This window comes from Adiantum capillus-veneris, chromosome 9 (assembly GCF_014529385.1).
Source record: "Adiantum capillus-veneris isolate H3 chromosome 9, ASM1452938v2, whole genome shotgun sequence".
Taxonomy (NCBI): domain Eukaryota; kingdom Viridiplantae; phylum Streptophyta; class Polypodiopsida; order Polypodiales; family Pteridaceae; genus Adiantum; species Adiantum capillus-veneris.
Window position 1 is genome coordinate 163369535 of NC_140939.1, and position 19785 is coordinate 163389319.

At 39.9% G+C, this 19785-nt stretch overlaps 1 protein-coding gene across 1 annotated transcript; it reads right to left on the reverse strand.

Annotated features, from left to right (window-relative positions):
- Positions 1-205: 205 nt before the first annotated feature.
- Positions 206-18495, reverse strand: LOC147451511 (class V chitinase-like). The gene is made up of 4 exons (XM_086520628.1): positions 17079-18495; positions 13009-13205; positions 2259-2299; positions 206-641 (listed from the first exon to the last, which is right to left on the reverse strand). The coding sequence occupies exons 1-4, from the start codon at positions 18190-18192 to the stop codon at positions 206-208; spliced, it is 1788 nt and encodes a 595-aa protein (XP_086376754.1). The 5' UTR covers positions 18193-18495.
- Between the last annotated feature and the right edge of the window lie 1290 nt (positions 18496-19785).

Here is a 19785-nt window from a genome sequence, read left to right on the forward strand (position 1 = left end):
TAGTACAAATCTTGTCACTTAAGAATTTATATGTGCTAGGGATTTTTTTTTCCAAAAGAGAAAATCTTTCTATTAAAATCACCTCAAAGGCACAGACCCCGAGGTAGAATTACATCAGAATAATATAGAGAGAACACCATAAATGGTATCACCAAAAGATAAAATCCTAGGGCAATCTAAGATACAAGATTGCCTCAAATCAAGGCTAGATATGGGGGTTAAGTCTTAAAGACCTCCTAGGTGTCTTCAAAGACTCAACAGACTTCTTAGCACTTTCTGCCAAAGAAGGAAAATGCCACTCATAGGCTGAATTTATGCCTTCAGAACTGTTGCTGATATCCAAATCACTGCCGTGCGAATCAACTGGCGGATCATGAAGAGCTGGTAAAGAAGTTGTATCCGAGGAGAGAGGAGAAACATTTTCTCTTCTTCTATACACAAGCTTTGGAGCCTCTGTCCTCCTAGCTTGTCGTCTTCTTTTCTTCCCTTCCTTCCTCCTAGCTTTCTCTGCTTCACTTCTTCTCCTTACCAAGTGATCTTCCAATCCCCTATTCACATGAAGTGCCTCTTGTTTTGAAGCTTTCTGCCTTTGATCAGGAGAAATCTTGTGTAGAGTACAATCTGTAGCAACATGGCCTTTTCTGCCACAAACAAAGCAATGACCAGGAAGACCAATGAAGAAAACCCTCTGTAAAATTTCTCCCCCATGAATGGTCGGGAGCGAAATAAATTGCGGGGGGTTCTTCGCCAAAAAAAAAAAGACAACAATAATGATTTATGGTCTTGAATTTGGAAAAGCCTTGAAAATAGAACAATATACCATACTGGTGCAAGATCGATAAGTGGTCCAAAAAAAAAGAACTTAGTGCCTGAGTGTAGCAAGCCCATGGAAAAAGTGTTCTGTGAAGCTTAGTTTTGAGTCTTGGACCAATTCTAGTTTGGAGTTAAGATTTGGACAATTGTTTAGAACTCACAATGCTATAGGATTTTGTATTTGTTAGAGATGTTAAGAGTCATAACCCATGAATGAAAAGTCAATCAAATTTAGGCAATCACCCAAATCTCATATATGAGCATAGATGTGGTATGTAGTAAAAACTAAGACCCTTTTTCAAATCTTAGCCCTTGAAATGGTGTTTTTGTGAGGAATCTTAATATGTCAACAATAGTTATCAATAATCTTTGATTTGAGACAATGGAGTTGAGAATTGGCTTTCAACCATAACTAGTGCAAAAGCCACATGTAAAATTAAAGAAAGTAGGATATATTATCTAATTGCAGACACCCATGAAAAATATGGTCTTGAATGTTGGAATTAGGGTTGCAGGAAAACACACACAGCTTGGAGAAGATGAAGGAAGCTCAAGGCACACAACAGAGAGTGTATTACTTAGTGTGCAATGGAAAGATAGATAGCCCTAGAATGAATGGGCATATATACAATGAACGCGGCAAAAAAACCTCCTAAAGAAGGGGAAAATGCTCCAGCAGTCCTAAGTGTTCACACACATCACTACCACATGTATATGGTAACAAATCCCCGCTGAAGTGATGCGGTGAATGAGAGATGGCACATGAGTAAAGGGAAGTGCCATGCCCTGAGGACATGATCAGTCCACAAAGGGGAGTAAGCCCAAAGCTTTGCGAAAAGCTTCGAACTTCTCACGAGACAATGCCTTTGTGAAAAGATCTGCAAGGTTATCCTGTGTTGGCACATAAGCCAAGCTAATCTCTCCTGTTGAGAGCCTCTCCTTGCCATAGTGGTAATGTACCTCAATGTGCTTTCTACGAGCATGAAAAACTGGGTTCCTTGCAACTACCAATGCGCTTTGACTGTCAGTGCAGCTAGTGTTGGTAGTGTCCTGTCCAACACCCAAATCAGCCATAAGGTGTGTGAGCCATACACACTCAATTGTACCTATGAAGACTACCCTGTACTTAGCCTCACAAGTAGAAGTGTCCACAATAGGTTGCATCTTGCTCAACCATGATATACATGAACTGCCAAGCATGAAACAAAAACCACTTGTGGACACTCGCGTGTCAAAACAACTAGCCCAATCTGAGTCCAAAAAAGCATTTAAGTTTGGCGGCAATGATCTCCCTTGGGATAAAACAAGCCAAGATGTAAAGTGTCACTCAAGTAGCAAAAAATCCTCTTGATAGCCTACCAATGCTTAGACCTTGGACCTTGGGCTATGCATAAATCTGCTGACCTGTGAGACTGCAAATGAATATTCGGCCTCATGTTGCATACCTAAATGAGGCATCCAGTAGCAGTTTGGTAAGGAGTGACATCTGCAAATTCACCAGCATCATGAAGACTCAGTTTTAAACCCGTTTCCATAGGAGTGGCAATAAGTTTGCAATCCTCAAGTCCAACCTTACATAGCATTGTCTCTATGTAACTTTTTTGACACAAGGCAATACCACCATCACACTGCTTAAATTGTATACCCAAATAATGATGCAACAACCCCAAATATTTCATCTTGAAAGTAGCATTAAAACCAGCCTTAAATTCATCAATATGTCTCTCATTTGGTCCAGTGATCAACAAATCATCTACACGAAGAACCACAATGAGAAGTACATCACCCTCACGTTTTACATACAATGTACTTTCTGTTGGACTATTACAAAAGCCTCATTTGACCAAATGAGTGTCAACCTTCTCATACCAAGCACGAGGAGATTGCTTCAACCCATACAAAGCTTTGTTACATTTGCACACCTTATCCTCTTGTCCCTTTTTGACAAAACCGCAAGGCTGCGTTACATAAACTTCCTGAAATATGTCACCATTCAAGAAAGCAGTAACAATGTCTGACTGATGTACATCCCAACCAAAATGAGTTTCCAATGCACATAGAAAACGCACAGTAATCATACGACAAGTGCGAGTAAAATTCTCTTCATAATCTATGGCTTTTTGCTGTGCATAACCCTTTGCAACAAGTCGAGCCTTATGGCGATCAATCTTGCCATCCGGCTTGCGTTCAACTTGTAAACCCACTTAGTACCAATAGCCTTTTTTCCAGGAGAAAAATCACACAAAGTCCATGTGTCATTTTCTATAAGCACATCATATTCTGATTGCATGGCAGCCATCCAATTTTTTGAATTATGCTTCATCAAAAGACAAAGGTTCCTCAACATCACATAAGCTAGACACAACCAAAGCATAACAATCTCATGCACAAGATGCATGGCGAGAACCTGAACGAGTACGACTAGACAAATGTGCATCCAATTTACTATCACGTAATGTATACACCAGCCATTTTGGCATACCTCTAGCCTGCTCATTTTCAGCCCTTTCCTCATCAAGTACATCATGTACATTTGCATCAATAATAGGTTGATCTGTAACATTTTCAAAAACCCTCATAGGCTGTACATTTGCCTCATTGGAATTTACATTCAAATTTCCACCACTAAAAGGAGGCAGCAAAGTGTCATAAATGTCCTGTGAGCTTACATTATTGTCTCTAGTACATGAGAGCAAGGGTTGAACAAAATCTTCCACAAATACAACATCCTATGAAACCAAAATACGCTTTGTTTGTGGATGATACAACCTGTAACCTTTGCTTTCAGCACTATAACCAATAAAAAATACATTCGACATCCCGGAAACCAGAGTTTTTGGATGATACAACCTATAACCTTTGCTTTCAGCACTATAACCAATAAAAACACATTTGATAGCCTTATCATCCAATTTTTTGCATTGTGTTTGTGGCACCAAAGCATATGCCAAACAATTAAAAAACACGCATGTGCTCAATAGAAGGCTTTCTATCTTGCCATGCTTTCATATGGAGTAATAGACTGCAAAGCTTTTGTAGGACACTTGTTTAGTACATAGGTGGCACATATGATGGCCTCAAGCCAAAACGAATGTGGCAAAGCTTGACTTTTGACCATACATCGTGCCATCTCCATAACTAGTGACCCATTTTTCCTCTTAGCAATACCATTTTGATGAGGCGTATAAGGCATTGTACATTGGTGTTTTATCCCATGACTAGCCAGAAATGCATTAAATTCATGAGACATATACTCCCCCCCTCGATCGGAACGGAGGGTGCCCATAGTAATTTCGAGACATTTTCAGCCATAGCCAAAAATTGTTTGAAGCACATAAAAACTTCAGACTTCTCTTTAAGCAAAAATACCCATGCATGCATGGAGTAATCATCAATGAAAGTCACGAAGTAAAGGTAATTGCCCAAGGACGGAGTTTGCATGGGCCCACAAACATCACTATGCACAAGCTGCAACTTGCATGTGGCCCTAAATGAACCATCCTTTGGAAACTTTGAACTCTGCATCTTACCCAAAATACAGCCTTCACAAACATGTTTGACAGGTGCTTCAAGAGGCGGCAAAGAAGCAACCAGATTTTTACAAATGCAGCAAATTGGTAAAATTCAGATGGCCAAAACGTGCATGCCAAAGTTTTGCATTTGAAATAGCCTTTGAATCCACAATTGCATTTGAAAAATTCTATCCACACTTGTCATACAAGTGAGCTTATACAGCCCACGACATAAAATACCAGACGCAACAATTTTCATCACTTAAACTGAGGTACAGTACATCTGTCATCCACAAATTTGACTACAAGACCAAGTCTAGCAAGTGTAGCTACAGATAAAAGATTCTTCTTGATCCTAGGTAGATAAAGTGCATCAACAAGTGTGAAAGAACTACCATTTGCAATAGTAAGCACAATCTTTCCAGCTCCCTAAAGCGGATAAGAGACATTGTTGCAACAAGTAACGGAATTCTCATGAGGGACAGACTCAAGAGAGGTGAACAAATCACGATGTGAGGTAATGTGCTTTGTAGCACCACTGTCAAAATACCACACATGTGAATCTGCAACAACTGACATGCATGCATCTTCGAAAATAGGATTATAGGTACATTCTGCACTAAGAGCCCATTTTGCATCAACATCAGCATCATAGTCTCGTTTCACAGAAGACTCAACAATAGCTACATTTGTCGTGGAACCAGCGATTGCAGTGGAGCCACCGTCTTTCTTCTTTTCTCTTTGGCCTTCAACTTAGGACACTGCTTGATCAAGTGATCATTAGCTTTACAATAATGGCAACACATCTTCTTTTTGCCCTTATCACTAGAATTTCTAGACGAATTTCTGCCAACAGAAGCATTAGGAACATGAGATTTTCCACTCGCAGAAGAACCATAAGAAGTGGCTGCATTGGTGTTACCACCCTTTCTTTGAGCAGCAATAAAAGCCTGTTCAACTGCATGCTGTCTAGTCTTGTTTTTTTCTGGAGTGACTCTTGTAACAACAATGTGCACAATGCATCAAACTTGACAACTTCAGGATTTCCTTGGGTCATAAATCTCCAAGTACTAGCAAAAGTTTGGTAAGAATCTGGCAAGGTATCAAGAACAATCTGCATAAGGGAATTGTCTGAAATGACTTCACCTGCAGAAATAAGTTGCTCTTTGATATCCTTGACACCGGCAAGGAAAGTGTCCATATCATCTTCTTCATGCATAATCTTCGACTCCAGCTCTTTATACAACAATGCAATTTAGTGTCATTGCGACTTGCATAAAGACCAGCCAGAATATCCCAAGCTTGTTTGGCAGATTTTGAAGAACGAATGTGGGGAGTAATAGTGTGCTTCACAGACAACACAATCAATATGAATGAGCCTGCACATCTTTTACATCCCAATGATATTGCTCAACTGTAGGCAAAACAATTCTAACAACATCAATCCTTGCAGCAAGACCTGCAACATCCTCAACATTGCCTACATCCTCAGAACGAGGACGTACATCAATGTCCTGCACAATATTCTAGACTTACTTTGACATAAGAACATGTTGCATCATGTAAGCCCACATAGGGTAATTGTCCCCATCCAATCTGTCCTCAGCAACAAATATCTTGAACACATCTGTGTTGTTGTCAGCCATGGTAAATGTTACAACTGATATGAAAACTGCCCAAAAAGAGGAGAAACAAAGTGGGAACTACACGTGATATCTAGGAAAAACTGTAGAAGACTGTAAGGGACCTGTTATGCAAAAAATGACACTAATAGAAATTTTGACAAAATGACAAAATAGCATGTGCAGTACTACCTGTAGTGGAAATGGAGGCCGATATGAGCCCGAATCAGAAATCTGAGCAGACTGAGCTTTACGAGACTCCCCAAAATTTTTGTCGACCTGCAAGCGCTCGCCAAAGCTCACAAAATTTGGAGAAAGTGAGCAGGCGTGTGCTTGAGCTGTTGGCGACTAAGCCCGGGAGGATGCAACTTGCTCTGATATTAATTGTTGGAAATAGGGTTGCAAACAAACACACACAGCTTGGAGAAGATGAAGGAATCTCAAGGCACACAACAGAGAGTGTATTACTTACTGTGCAATGGAAAGATAGATAGCCCTAGAATGAATGGGTGTATATACAATGCACGGGGGAAAAAACCTCCTAAAGAGGGAAAAAATGCCCCGGCGGTCCACACACATCACTACCACATGTATATGGTAACATTGAAGATCATGTTTGGAAATTTGGTAGTTCTTCAAATTTGAGTTAGAAGTTGGGATTTGGACGGTGGGTCAAATCTCATCATCACTTAGGCTTTCATATTTGTTAGAGATGGTAAAAGTCCTAAATATGTGAATGACAAGTCTATTGGATTTAGAAACTATTCTCATGTTTAAGCTTTGAGATTTGGATGGTTGGTCAAATTTGATCATCACCTAGGCTTTCATAGTTGTTAAAGACGCTAAAAGTCATATATACGTGAATGAAAAGTCTATCCGATTTTAATCTCATGTTCAAACTTGGATCTTGTTGGGGTTGAGATTTAGTAATGGTTATAAGTATCCATGATAATATATCTTATTATTTATATCTAGCATAAAGTGCATAAGAGCAACAAAACATCCACAAAATCACAATATTTGAAAGTAACATACGAAAGAAAAAATTAGGCATTTACATCCCAATTGCAAATGCAGCTTGATTTGTAGTCCCTTGCAAAAGGTTTCTCCGGTGATCCAAAACTCTCCCATTGTCTTCTCACATGCTTTAATTGTTCTAGAGTTGATTGTTTCTTTAACACATGTTGATTTTTTAGATTTTCCATTAAGAGATCTTGAAACAAGATTGTGGTGGACAATCAATCACAAATCTTGCCAAATGTGTATGATAAATTGATTTTATGTTGCATACTCAGGATCATTTATGCTTGTGAATATCTTTGCAACCATGATTGAGTGTTGACCTCCAAAAATCCAATAACTATATTTGTTAAGATTGTCCTTCTTGAATTCTTTCAATTTAATTGGTTGCTTTATCTCTAGATTGTATGGTAGAAGATCTGTTGCAAAGGAGCATGGTTTTGGCATTGTCTCAAACTCTCTTGCTTGCTCAATCACTACATTCTCTGACAAAGGTCAACATTTGTAAGCATCGGGTGAAAAATCACATAATGCAACTAGAATTTTCTTGGTGTATGAAAGTCCCAATGGATAATACTTCTCATATACAACTAGTCCAACACCAGGTGCTAAATCACATAATGTAGCTAGGATTTCCCTGGTGTATGAAAGTCCCAACAGATAACACTTCTCATATACAACTAGTCCAGCTAACCCAATAACACTAGTGTCTTCAAAATTCTCATTGATCTTCTGTCACATGTCATCATTGGGTGATCTTGAATTCTCCATGCTTTCTTTGTAGAGCCTTTCATAGAGGAAAATGAAGTTGCAATCTTGTGATAATGGATAACATAATTAAGATGTCACTCATATCATTAGGCTCAGAGAACCACCCTCACGAGGCCATGTTATCCGTCGATAGAATATTGTTCATACCGTCAAAATGATAGTACCTAGGATCTAAGAGCCACTTCTTTGTTTTCTGAGAATGGACAACTTGTGAATGGACCACCGCACAAGCTTCACCTTCGGAGCTCACATCTTCTTTAATAGCTCTCACAGTCCTAGCATCTATGAAATCCTTCTTATCATCCATGAATACAAAAAAATGTAGCTTCGGCAAGTTTGTGTAATTTGCATTGTAGAAATCTAAATACCACTGCTTAAATGTTTTTGACACACAATCTATGACTTCCTCAGTGGTTGCTCTTTTCCTTGTTCCGCTTGATGTGCTATTTGCTATGCAAAAATATTCAAAAAATAATGAATCAGAACCTTTGACCTACACTTTTAATTGAAATATATAATACTCTTTGCATTGGGTGGATTTTTAAGCCTCAACAACTATATGTGTTTATGGGGTCATAAATATTTTGAATTTGAAAATTATAAGAGATCCTTGAGCTTGAATTTGGGATTGAGTTTGGACGGTTCTCTACATCTCTTCATCCTCAAGGTTGTTTAAGCTTATTCACTTGTTTGCTAATGGGATAGAGATATAAACGATTGTCCAAACCTCATGTCTTATGTTTGTATCTAAGATAAGTCTTTGAGATATGGACAACTGTCCAAATCTCAATCCAAAGCATGAGTCCTTTTTTGGGTTTGACATTTAATAAAAGTGGAATTTGATAGCCTGTGAAAAAATGGTCTTTGAATCTTAGGGTTGAAATTTGGAAGGTGGTCCAAATCTGGTATAAGATTGAGATTTAGACGAATGCTTAGATATCGCCATCCATACTTTTTAAGATGTTAGTAATGTTAAGTAGAATTGGTATAAATCACAAGCCAAGTATGTAGGTGCACGGTTGTTTGAGTGTTTCGCTTTTGGAATCAACACTTAGATGATTATCTAAATCTCATGCCATAGGTTTGTGTATAAGATAACTATCTAAGATTTGTACATAACCGTCCAAAACTCAATCAAAAGCATAGTTCTTGTATGGAATTTGTGAGTTAAATTGAATTTGATAAGTTGGATGCAACAAACATATGGGAATGATGGTATTTGAAGCTTGGGTTTGAGGTGTGGACGGTACTCCATTTCTATCTAATAATTGTCACACACAAGGCCCCATGCCCTAGGTGGGTCGCTACCATATTTGGTTTGACATTATTGTTGAATCTGGTGATGCTATGAAAGAGGCCCCAATGTTTGCCGCCCCTTTTGGGGACGGTAGCCTAAGCTAGGAGTGTCACTAAGATTAGGGTTTGACATATTTTTGTGCTAATTGTAAGTAGATTTGTGAAGGTGTTTGGTTAAAATTGAATGCTTAATTGTGTTGACAATCAACGTGTGGACAACTACTTTTTTGTGTATGATGCACCAATGCCTCCATTGCATACTAATTTTGAGTCAATTATCATTAATTTGGCCTATTAAGACTAGTTTTTTCAAATTAGAGGTCTTAATTAAGTGATATTTTACAAATTAATTGTGTGATACACATGAAAATTTGAAAACATGCATGTGCAATACACATGAATATTTGCCTAATTAGAGATTGAATAATCTTTGTTTCAATGTAAGTTTGCACAAATTTCATAACTTTTGCGTGATTGAAAAGTGTGTAATTAGAAAAAGTGCTAATTACTCACCAAGGGTGCATGATTTTTATCCTACACAACATTGATGAATGTGGCATTGCAATGTTGGCTAATGTGCGTATGCTGTTAGGTTTGCAAAAGAACCTTGCCAATTATGCAATTGTTCATGTATAGTACTGTAGGGTGAATCTCTCAAGAAGACAATTCTAGAGCCCTCTCTCTCTCTCTCTCTCTCTCTCTCTCTCTCTCTCTCACAAACACACACACGTGTTTTGCTTTTAGGGCTTGCTTCTCAAAGCTCTTCTACCTAAAACACTTTGGCTTATCTTTAACCCACTCCTGAAAGTTTCTCTAGAAAACTATCTTCCTAGATCTTACTGAGGTATACTGAAGTATGCTTCAGTGATGTATTGCTAAGAATTGATCTATACATTCGTCATAAAATAATGGACATCTTTGTGCTAAAAAAGTCTTTTTTTGTTTCCTTTCTAAGGACTTTACAATCCCTAGGGATGCTAGATTTTTCTCATAGGAGTGCAATAATGATGATGTGACCCTCTCCCTACTTGTCCTTCACCAAACTCCCTTGGGGTCTTGGGACTGGCAGTTAATATTTCCCATGAGTTTCGTGTCATGGTGATACCTTCCATTCCTCTCCGCCCCCTATTGCCAAATCCTATGTGGGAGGATACAACCTAGGGTTTCTCCTAAATGCTCCCATCCCCTTTGATATGCCGGTTGACTACCCAATGAATGCCTTATTTGTTGTTGCGTACAAGCTCTATAATCACCCAATTAGAGTGACCTCCTTAGTGTCCACTCCCATTGTTTCGAGTTACTTCCATTTGGCAATGGACTAGCTGGACCGGTATGCTACTGATGATTTGATATCTTGCTATCAAATTTTTAATTTATTTTGCAATACCTTGAGGCCATCAAATCTTTTGATTAGATGGCATATTGCTATGCTTGAGGAATGGCTTGCTTTCAGGCTTAGAAAGTTGGCCACTCACAAAGCAAGAGATCTTCAAGGTATCAAGCCAAAAACAATTAAATGTTGGTATGCAAACAATTTTTTTATGCTCGTGGTGTCTTTACTTCTTAAGCACCAGATAGTGCAACATGCTAACTTATGGAATGGTGCATGACTATTTGTTTTAACAACACATTTGCTATATACATGTTCTCTTAAGCACCAAGTAGTTTAGGCAACTACTTTGGAATGGTGCTTGGTGCAATATTAGACAAGTGGTTAATTTAGAATAGAAAATTGTTATATGTATGATGCAACAAAGTCTCAATAAGTAGTTAGATTGGACAATTGGCTGATCTAGGATACACATGAATAGCAACAGCATGTCTGGATTAGACCTTTAATTGATCCATGATAGCCAAATAATGCATCCATTATGCACATAGTTCTCAATAGCATTTTTGAATAAAATATGTGGTGGATCTAGAATCTCTTTGAAATTAGTGACTTTAGGTTAACTATAACCATTGAAAGCTTTTGGGTGTAAGTTTGTCCTTTTGATCTCTTTAGTACTTCCTTTTAGGTTGAAAAACAGGGGCAACTTTGTGTAATCATTCCTTTTGTGAATGGCACCCTCCACTTCTCTTCATACCACTAAGAAGCGCCATTCACTTGTCTTCATACTAGGTCATGCTTGTTCTTTTGGGTCACGACTTGGTCTTGGAACTAGGGTACAAATCTAATATTTTCTATTCACTTGTTAATAATTAAGCCAATATTTAATGGATTCTACGTATAGGCTTAACATATCTTGATGTTTTTGAGGAAAAAATATCTGCTAGTTTTAATTTTTCTAAAAGGATATATGTTTTTGAGACAAGCCTCAGAGTTATTTTAAAATTTTCTGGTACGTGTGATTCCTCTAACCGGTTGGTAGAAAGGTGTTGGTCTTACCAACGATGATGAGTCGGTAGCTAGCAAGTGCGTCCCCTTCAAGGCCACCACAATGGCTGGGTAGATGGGGAGGCGATAAGGGCCTGGCTATTGTGTGGCTGGCAATGGTAATGCTACCTCAGTCAACCCACAAGGTCACCTTTGCTACTCCTCCTTCCATAGCAATTTCCTTCCACCCCACAACTGTCCACTCTGCCTAGCCAACATGTGCAAGGGTTGCATTATCCACTAGCACAAGCTCACCATGCTCTCTACGTGACTGTAGTAGACACCATTTTTGGCTCCTAAAATTCTCCACTTTTTGTCCTTCTCACCCTCTCTATATAGTGAAGAAAGTGGAGATGATAGGTCATGGCTCGAGTGGCAATAGGATCGAAGGCTACCCAAGGACCTCATACCTCCTCTCTACATAATCATGCCATGCCTGTTGGTCCTCAATGGCTGTGGTTGAGCACCTCTCTAAGAGTCTACCATGTTTTTGCACTATCAATACTAATGAATAAGTGATAAAGCTCAAGATACTCTACCTCCTTGAAAGCTTGCCACACATAGCATATGAGAGCCTTTATCTACCATGTCGCATCTTACCTTGTAGTATTCCTAGAGATATCTATGGTCGTAGGGTGCAGTAAATCCCTTTGCACAAATCACCATACTAATGATTCCATGGCATATTCCTTAGGAAGGGATTATGTCTGATGTGAGTAGTGCATGGAAACGCACTGAGGGTTGATGTGTGTAAGATAGATAAGATCGGAGAGGTCAGTGTGGACAATGGTGCCGATGGGTCAAGTGGAAAAATGTATAGGGGCCAATTTTTGTATGAATTAGACGGAAGAGTGCGTACTCGGGTTTGCAATCAATAGTTTCACAATAGTGCCTGGGGGAAAGTACACATAACACATTACAATGTCATGTTGTAGTGGATACATAATATTACAGTCAAATTGCTTGTGTGTTTGCAATAAAGTCAATTATAATTATTTGCAACACATACTTTTTGCACATGGTGTACTTTTTCTCGAAATCTATGGTTCATTGGGCATTTGGAGTAGCCAAGGAATGGAGCGCTCACAAAAGCAGACTACTTCAAAAATAAACATCATGGACGTGGAAGGAAAAGGATCAATGCTCTGTATGAGATGTTCAATTGGTTCTATAGATTTTTAGCGTGGAGAGAGAGGAAGAGGACTAGAATGAAATATAGGATAACAAAAGTGATTAATGTGAGGCCAGCACAATCGTATCATGCCTGAAGTGCAAGAGATCGTTTTTGAAAATGGTTGGAGATTACACGGCAAAATAGCAGGCGCTGGATAAAATTGATAAATTTTTATCCAGTTTACCATCTTTGTTGTAAACATGCATAGAAATTCCAAGTGATTTTTTGGCGGCACAATTAGTGATTTCATGTAAAAAGTTTTTTCTCTTCTTGAGTTTTTTTGAATGTTTATTAGTTTTATTGAGTTTTTTAACTTTTTGAAAAATTTTAAGTACTATATAAGTCAAAACTTATAGCTTGAAGTTCATTTCTTATTTGCATGTTTTAAGAGATCCTCTTGAGCACAAATGAGCACGCACTCACATCTTGCACCACTTGGATGACATGCAAAACCAAACCACTATTCACACTAATGCCACCAGCCCACCGCCACCACTCATACCACAATAAATCAACAACCATCACTTCATGCTGAATCCACCATATTAAATCCACAACCTCAACCGCATATGAAGAACCAACCACCACAACTTGCATATGAAGTCCCACAACCTCCCAACCTTCAAACAAGCAGGATCAAACAACCACACGTTAGATCTTCAATGATCTACCACCGTTAAATCATGCCACTGGCAACCTCTGTCGAATCTCCCACCACTTTCTACTCTATAAAGGGAAGAAAGAGCAAAACAAGAAACATCAGCCAATGAAGAAAAGTATCAAGGCATGCTAATTGATGAGGAAATATTGCCTGCCATCTCACAAACTGCAGCTCAAGCAACCACGAAACTATGCCGCAAAGATTTGTCCCTTGCATCACTCAAAGTGCTTGAAAGGTAATACTAGGAAATCACAAATTTGAAGCCTGAGAAGCTAAACAAATCAAAAGAGCTGAGGAGTAACAAAATGAAGAGGAGGTTGAGAGAGAAGCACAGAAGGTGCATGAGGCAAAAAGAAGATAGAGGGAGCAGGAGGAGTGAAAAAGGGCAAAGTCCAAGAGAGATCATCTTGCAAACTTATAAGCAAGGGCAGGGGCAAAGAAGAAGGCAGCAAAGGATAGGGCTCGAGCTGCCCAACAAGGTGGAACTAGGAGCTCTAAGCCTTTGAAGTTTTCACAACGTGCCAAGAAGAAGAAAAACAAGATAATACGTGAAGAGCAGTAGGCCTAAGAGGAGCATATGACAAAGTGCACAAATGATTGTCCTTAATGGGCTTGATAATCGGCTCCTCCACCGCCACCAACAACACCAAAGTGCATTGACAAAGTGCATTGACTAGAACTTAGTTAGCAAACTTGTTACTTATGAATTTGCCTAAGGAGTACAATATGGTGGCAAGGACATTATGCTTGCAAATCACGAAGGAAAAGCTAGAAGTTGATGATATCAGCTCTTTTCTCATTGAGGAGGAAGCTGTCTTAATTTCCAAGGCAAGGTTTGAGTTCCCAAAAAATGGTGGAGAGGCACTTGCTTAGTTGGAAACTACAAAGAAGTCTAAGAGCCGTTGTTATCGTTGTGGAAAGTGTGTTCATTTTTCTAGGGATCGCAACTCCAAAGGCAAAGGCAAAAGCTCAACAAAGGAAAAAGGTAGAGGCAAGCTTGATAAGGATAGTAATGATAATTATTTTGCCAAGGACTCAATGGAGTATGCCATTGTGGCATAAACTACAATGGCAATAACTCGAGCCTTCTAGTAGGGTAGTGGTTGCAAGAACATACTTCAGTTAGAGAGAGGCACCTGAGCAACAAAGAGGGGCAAGTAGAGATCCCAATACTTGATTTGAACCCACGTGTTGTAGTTCTAAGCACATTGCATAATGCAATGGACCAACATGACGTATACAAAGTGCTATTGATGTAGTGCACATAATCCATTATTGTTGGGTGAATTATGGATAGGGTGTGTTCCAAAGCTCATTATTGTGTAAAATCTTGAGCATGATGTGTTGGTAATTCACGAATGGGGATGGCATTCTTTTCAAGTGATAGGTTGGCCATATCAAATCCAAGGTGTATCTAGTAGTCAAAGGCCTTCTGATGGGGTGTTCATGGTAGCTTCTTCACACAAATTCTAGACAAAATTGTCAAAATTTTCAAAATTTTAAGATCTATAAGCTATAGGTGTTCTTCTCCAACACACATGTTATTCATACAAAATAAGCTAGAAATGAGAGCATGGTCATATGGTCCATATACATCGTGATTTGCAAGAAATTTTATGTATAGTTGGTTGTGGGTCTACGATGGATTACTAGATTTATATGGCTGATTGTGGATAGTTCTTGAAATGGGTTTTTATGAGATTTAATCACTTATGGTTTATGCTCGATTTATGTACGGTTATGCAAAGAATATATTCGAGAAAGTTGTAGCCTTTGCGAGGTTGAGTTAGGTTTTTTGAAAGCTTTGATGAAGAGCATGGTTTAAAACACTTTTGGCAGTAACCATGTTGAGTAATATATCACCCCGCAAGGAAGGGTCGAAGAGAAGAGTGTACCCCATTTAAGAAGGTGATAAAGCATACATTAACCGATGGACATATTTAGAATGGTTATACGCATATATGGTTTCTTGTGCACATCACAAACAACCCACACATTTTCAAAAGGCAATCAGAAAGTTTGAATGGGAAGCAACTATGGATGAGGAGATGGATGGTCTTGCCAAGAATGACGATTGAGATTTGGCTCACCTCCTAGTTGGAAAGAAAGCAATTGGTTCAAAGTGCCTATACATTGTGCAAGTCAGATGGTAGTGTGGAAAGATAAAAGGTAAGGTTGGTTGCTAAAATGTATGCAAAAAAAAAGGTTTTGATTATGATGATACACTTAGTGCATTTTTGCTATATAAGACTTGGTTGGTTGGAGATTCAATGTGCATTTTTGGTCAAGTTTGAGACAGATTGGAGCTTAGAGCAAGCTACAAATGGGCTATGCTAACTTGAAGCATGATTTTGAAATTGTATAAGGAAACATAAATTTCCTGCTAGATAAGTGAACACTTTGAGTGGAAGACATTACACACTGATGTGGATTCTATCCATTTGGGTATAACTATGAGCAAGCCTTTTCAGAAACATGCTAGGCCTATTGGCTATATTGATACTATATGAGAATACTGCTATGTGTTGTTGTGCATCCTTTCCCACAACAATCTAGCAATTCCTTGCCCACAAATATAGTGTATTTTTGGAAGACTTCATTCTACTTGGTTTTCGTTATACTACACAATACACTTGCTTGGTTTATGGGAGAGAAATATGAATAATGCCTATTTAAATACCAAACTCTCTTTACCAACCTCGTCTTGTCTAGTAGAGAGGCCTTATGATTTTATCACTTGTTAACACGAGAGAAAGAGCGAGGGAAAGAAGGGAGGGGGAGCGAGCAAAAGAGGAAGGTAGGGAGAGAAGAATAGTTTATAGAGTAAGACACGAGCTTGTTTGTGTCCTTTTGCACAATGCTAATACAAATAGAGATTTGACAAATTGCTTTGGTGTATATGAGTGCGAATTCATGGATCATGTGTAGGGAAAGAAGTGAATGGGTAGCCAATCATAATGGTTCCCCTTTGCCCAAGTTGTTGAAAGCCCTTCACCTCACATGGTCTTGGAAGCTGCATCATCAACTAGCAAGACATTAGTACATGAGAAATTTCAAATGTAGAATAAAAGGGACTAAAGGATGCAATTTCTTTTTGTGATGCAAATTCAACTATACTAATTCGAGCCCGATCCTATAACTAGCCTTTTTTTCTTATGAAAGTTTAGGTGGTGTGGGGGAAAACCCTTGATGTGGTGGCTATTATTCAACAATTTTTTACAAAGGGTGATTGCAAGCCGAACAGGTAGGCACCCATCCCTTTTTGGATTGACGAGTGTGCTTAACCCACTAGTTGCCCACATTACTTTAGAAATATATACACAACCACAAGTTGTAACCAGACAAATATCGCAAATCATGCAACTGTAGGTCTAGAGGGATCCGCATGTAGGAAAGCACTCGACGTAGCAACTATCACTCAAATAATCATTTTAAGGGTGTTTACAATTGAACATGTAAGCATCCATTCACTTTTGGATTGATGAGTGACCACTTGCCGGCACTAGAGATAACCTACACATCTAATCTTGTAGCCTACACTCTTTCTTGGTGGTGCTGAGGTTTGGCTCCCATATACGCGGCCATTATGCATGCCTAGCCTCCATGCAAGCGCATGCATATACACTATGTAAGCACTTAAACATGACCCATAGACCCTTACTCCCGAGCTGGTTTTAAGGAAATTGATCCAACGGTAAAGGAGAGGGGCGGTAAGTGCACCCGGTATGGTTCAACGCTTGTGACATGTGGGTGTGGGGGTGTCCGCCGTCCCTTGAAAAAAAAAAGGAAGGAAAATTGAGCCCTTCACCTAAAGAAATTATTATCAGCTTACCTTGATTGAAGAGGAGGCCGTTGATATCTCCACCGATGCTCCAGAAAGCGTAGCCCAGGAGATGCATGCTTTTGAGGTAGCGCACCTTGGCGGAGATGGTGAAGGGGTCGTCGAAGCCGACCCACACAGTTTGGTTAGGAGAGGCAGGGGAGCTCCAGAAGCAATAGGCGGACCGCGTGACGCTGTCATGAGCGCAGGAGGCATTGTGGGCTGCAACAGATTGCTGGATCTGTGTAAAGGTGGAGACTTCTGCAGCACCGCTTGTAGGGGCACCCACTCCGTGCTGGGCGGCATCTGCGAGGTACCATGCGTGGCCGTATGCTGCTAGGCCCAGGGCCCCTCTGTATGAGGGCAACCCTGCGTCTAGCCAATGCTTGATCCCAAAATTTACCGTCAGTGTCTGTAGCTCTGTCGCATCGTAGAGTGCCGTGTGCATGCCTGTCTCCACCTCCAACCCTCCATGCAAATCATATGACATGATGTTGATCCAGTCCAGATTGCGGGCGATGGAGTCCACAGGGTATGTCCCCGCCCCGCCGAAAGCCACCGTGACATTGTACTTGACCGCTGCTGTGAGAAGAAGAGGGCTCTTAGGGTTCTCTTTCTGCACCGCAGCCCGCCACTCCCCAAAGAGCTCACCTAAATTGGCCATGTCTGCGTCTGATTGGGGGAATTCCCAATCCAGATCTAGGCCATCGAAGCTGTAGAGCCTGGCAGCAGCGATGCTCTGATTGATGAATGCGGCTCGTGTTGCGGAAGTGGCAGCCATGTTAGAGAAAGCAGTGGCATCCGAGCTGGCGCCGCCGATGGCGAGAAGCGTCTTGACCTTGGGATTGCTTTCCCGCACGGTTGCAGAGAAGTTGTTGATGATGCCACCATCTTCGGGAGCAGGCAAAACATTGAATGTGGCATTGTCCATGAGGGCAAAAGCGTAGAAGATGTGGGTGAACGCGGTGGCGTCGACGTCGGCGGCAGCCAGGGCTTGGCCATAGAAGAAGTAGGCACTTTTGACAGGCAGGATGGGAGCAGTGCAGTTTGTTTGCTTGTGCAAGCTACCCAAAGCAAAAGGCCGTGATATAAGGAGAAGAAGAAGAAGCGTTAAGTGATGCATCATCGTCTTCTAAAGGTGAAGCACAATGAGGTATGTCTGCAGAAAGAAACCTTTGTACATTTATATCTCTGCATGGGTTCCTAGCCTGTTTAGACAATTGCACCCAACAGAGTTTCGAACCTTCCAACCACATCTGGACAACTAGCTCCCCCTTTTTAATACTCTCCTCCTAATGGCCGTCCTACACCAAAACCCCACCATTTTACGAAGATTTGACTAAAATTGAGAAATTCTATTTAAAGTCTGTCTTCAAGAGCAATCTCATAGTCAAATTTCGAGTCTTAATGAACACAAAGTTGATTAATAGTTTGAATAAACCCCAAGTTTTTTTTGACTTGTCCCTTTCCCCCATTGGGTGTTTATAAAGAATAGATTTGTCAAGTGCTATTTTAAAATTAAAACCAATCGCAGAAGACTTGTATTAGAAAGTATAATAAGCTGTATTAGATACGACTGGAATACTTGCAAGAAGACATGACCAACTAGGAGCCCGTCAAACATGATTTTCTTTTCCAAATAATGCTTCGGATCTACAATTAATGGTGGTAAATACTTTGCCATCAATGTGAAGGAATGGCTACCAAAAGCTTGTCCCTTACCTTGAGATGTTTGCAGTGGTCATTGCCCAACCTGCTATGCACATGTGTGTCTTTTTTTTTGGGAAGAAAATAGAATTAAATAAGAGAAAAGCAATGAAAAAAATACATAAATCCCACAAGAAAGGGGTGGGATAACCATTGAGCTTAAGTTACAAGGACACTAGGTTTTTCATCCTAATCTTAGCTGGCTGATAGAACATAGGAACAATATGCATCCATTGTTGCCATCTAGTACATTTCTGTACGCTGGAGACAGAAAATTCCTTGGAGAGAGCATCAACCACAAAGATTTTGGGCTGACTGCTTCGGATCATGCTAGAGTAAGCTTAAGGGAAAGGAAAAACTCGATTAAACACAGAGGCATTTCTTTGAAGCCACAGAAACCATAATATGTGCACCATGGGATGTCAAGTCCCAACAAATTCAAGAGATTTAAGGTTGACTTGGCTAAGGAATGTGTGTAGAAATTTCAAGATACCATTGTTCTCTCTACATGTGAACCATATATGAGCACACTCTTCAATGACCATATTGCATCTAGAACAATTCCCATTGCTGACTCCAACCCTGAGAGCTCTGTCACCACTCCACACTCCTTTATGCATTATTAACCACATAAGAGTGCTTTGCTTATTGGCCAAAGGCATTTGAACTTGTAGGTCCATTTTTGGCAGCTCCAAGAGACTTTCCAAAGCCTGTTGAGTCTTTTCGTTACATCATTTTCTACACCCCCTTTAGGGTGATACAATTTAAACACTTCATCAGCTACATGTTGGATTGTGCTGGTAGCTTGTGTAGCTTTGGTAGGAACTCTAATCTTAGACAAAAGCTTTTTAGCTCTTTCCTGGCACCATCTAGAATCTGTTAGACTTATGGAAAATTCTCTGTGGAGAGAGGGAGCTACTTTAAGCTTGCCTTGGTATATAAGATCAAACGAGACCCTTATACTAGCTTTGAAACATTTTATGAGATTTCATGCATAGTTTGGGTTTACTTT